This window comes from Protobothrops mucrosquamatus, unplaced genomic scaffold, assembly GCF_001527695.2.
Source record: "Protobothrops mucrosquamatus isolate PMUCROS unplaced genomic scaffold, P.Mucros_1.0 scaffold436, whole genome shotgun sequence".
In the NCBI taxonomy this organism is placed as follows: domain Eukaryota; kingdom Metazoa; phylum Chordata; class Lepidosauria; order Squamata; family Viperidae; genus Protobothrops; species Protobothrops mucrosquamatus.
Window position 1 is genome coordinate 883,908 of NW_015386760.1, and position 3,147 is coordinate 887,054.

Genomic DNA, 3,147 nt, shown 5'->3' on the forward strand with positions numbered 1-3,147 from the left:
TTTTCTATATTAATTGAAGTTCAGCTTCTAATAAATGCAAATCCAAAAAGAGCAAATTGGAAGAACTGCAAAGAGATCAAGGATACATTTTTATTTACTGTGCCTTATTTTTTCTTATACAGTCACTTTGCTAATAGGGATGAGGGTAGAAGGCCCCTTCCTTTATCTGAAGCCCGTTCCCCTCTTCCTTATAAAATCCCTTCTAAATCTAAAGCTGGGAATGGTCTTGCTTGCTATCAGAATGGGGCGAAATGTTTTAAGGGAAGTTAGGGGCCATTGTACTCAGAAGAGTAACATTTCTTACGCTAAAAAAAAAGCAGAATGCTACACCTTGGGAAATCTATTCACATCAAATGTTTGTGCACTGCAGAGTCACTTTACGTGAGATGAGCAGTTTTATAAATTTGATTGATAAATAAAACAGACAACCATTTTGAATTAAAATTAAAATTATTTAATTTGATTTTAGAACAGAAACTTGTGTATATTTATCGTGGTTTTTATTATCGCCTGTTCACCGCCCTGAGTCCCGTAAGGGAGATAGGGCGGTATATAAATTTAATAAATAATAATAATAATTAATAATAATAATAATAATAATAATAATAATAATAATAATAATAATAATAATAATAATAATAATAATAATAAAAGCATCTCTGGTAACAAATATGGGAAAATAAAGCATGAAGCATACTCTAAGTGAAATTAACTGCTGAATCAGTATTAAGTACCATAGAAGCATATTGCTGGAATCTATTACCCAATTCCTGTAGAGCAGGAATTTTGGTGGCATGAAGCAAATAAACTGCGTTATGACTATTAAAACAAGCAAGAAGAAACAAGAATTTGGTTGTCCTCTGGGTGCTAAACCAAGTCCAATTATGCAAAGATTCCCTAAGCTTCTGCTTGTCACCAGTCTCTTCACACAATTCCATTGTACTCGTAGCTTTGCTCTGTCCTCCTTCATGCGTCCATCTGTTACTGAAACCAAGAAATCTTGCAGGAGATATTTGAATTGTGAAAGCCATGTGCTTGATATTCCTATTTGGGTTTGTAAGAAAATGTTTTAAAAATAAAGCAAACCACTTCCAAAAAATGTTGCCAAGAAAACTGCAGGAACTAGTCCATGCAGTTGCCGGGATTCAAGACTTACTTGAAGGCAACAAACATACCCGATTTAACATAAGAATACTTCATATTCGTTTGCTTGTTTAATATGCTACCAATTTAACGGTCTAAGCAACTAATATTTGAATAATTATGTTCTCTATTCTGATATCTGTATTTATTGTGAGCTGCTGCTTTCCCCAATTTATTAGGTAGAAATAACAGAGATTGAAAATGAAGAAAAAAGGTATCTTCTCTTCATGAAACTTCTGGAAAATAGTGGGGAACAAGAAGAATTCCAGCATTTAGTTATGCTTCTTCAAGCTTGGCCTCCTATGAAAAGCCCAGATATGTAAGTTATTTGTTTTCCATTTAACATAAGTTTAAAATACCTTTGGAGATGTTAAAGTAGATCTTATCCTAGTGTTAATTCTGAATGTACTTTCCATTTGTTAAGAAATAAATGATTGTAGAATTCCTTTGTTATTTTTAAGTGATAAGAAACTGCTGCTTTAATTGTGTGAGTGGTTGATTGATGGTATTTCTAGGCCACAGCAGTTGCTGTTTTTTGCCATTTTGAAGTGCAAAAAAATACAGGTCCATAAACCTATTTATTATGATGATTACTGACCAACAAAATTCAAATTAAAATGCATAGGCATTTTCTGAAAGATTAATAGATATTAAAATGGTTCAGACTTCTAAACATTATACATACATGTGTGTGTGTATGTGTACACATATACATGCACACTTTGAGAGGCTTAAGCTGTGAACTGTAGGTGACAATCGTGTTCTGTTGTTATTGCTAATACAACTCAACTAGACAGGAACACTTCAGTTTCTCAGCTGCTTGGTGACAGGTCTAAAGTTGCATACAGATTCTCATTAGCAGACTAACAGAACGATACTAACATGAGAATCAGATCCTGCAAAAAAAAAAAAAAAGCCCAGAGGTGTAGTTTGCCCCAACATCAACAGCCCCATCATGCATCCCCAACAACTTGATACACATGCTTAGCAACATCTTCCATTCATATATGGCATCATTTGCCCCTCTGGATTCTATGTAGAACAAACTAGTCAAAACTATTCACAAAAGAATTAATGAACATGAAATTTAACTCAAAAGATCTATCAGAGCATTTCAGCCTTCTAGGCCAGGGGTCCCCGGCCCACAGCCCACTACTGGGCTGCAGTCTATTTGAATGGAGCTTTGCGCATGAGCATTCTCCACTCGTGCAAGTGGAGCTTTGCACCCGAGCACAAGTGCCTGCCGCTCGTGCAAGTGGAGCTTTGCGCATGAGCACAAGCTCCTTTACACGAGTGGAGGGTGCTCCCGCCTACCACTCGCACCAATGGAGCTGTGCATGCATGTATGTGCCTGCCACACACACAGAGATACACTGATCTAGGCCGCCAAGCTGGAAAGATTGAGGACCATTGTTCTAGGACATTCCATCTTGAAAGGAAAGGGGGGAAAAACTTTGCTAACACAATTCAATGAGAGATTGCTGAATATCAAAAAAAATTCAGGCTCTCTCTGAAGATCTCAACAAACAATGGGTTTATTTGGTACCATAAACCAACATTCAAAATGAGTCGAATAGCATCTTTTCTACTTAACAAAGTGTTTTAAAAGGCCTAAGCTATCATGACCTACTGCTTGCTTGGTCAGTGGATTAGAGTGGCTAAACTGATGTAGGATTTCCAATGGGATGAGATGAATGGGGAAGGAAGGAGTAGACAGGTTGGTTATACAGATATAGGCTGCATGAAAGGTTAAAAATTTATCAATTAAAAAACATTGCATTTGTTTGTTTGTTTTTGTTTGTTTGTTTTTTTTTTTTCCAACAAAATTTTTATTGGTTTTATTTTACATGGTGGCAAGGCCATCAATTAATCAAAACAAAATCATATTTATACAATTCAAATTATTTCAATATAATTAACTCAGTTATACATATAACTAATCTATTATTATTTTAATATATCCTACTTCCCCTTAAGTCAATACTAGTAACTCTATTTCTATAC

General features: G+C 35.3%; 1 protein-coding gene across 1 annotated transcript in view; it reads left to right on the forward strand.

Moving 5' to 3' along the window:
- NBAS (neuroblastoma amplified sequence) overlaps window positions 1-3,147 on the forward strand; it is a gene marked incomplete at its 3' end in the record, with an annotated part of 148,793 nt that overhangs the window by 141,168 nt on the left and 4,478 nt on the right. Inside the window, exon 49 of the mRNA XM_015816358.2 lies at window positions 1,323-1,462. Within this exon, the coding sequence (XP_015671844.1) occupies window positions 1,323-1,462 (140 nt within the window). The remainder of the gene's footprint in view (window positions 1-1,322; window positions 1,463-3,147) is intronic.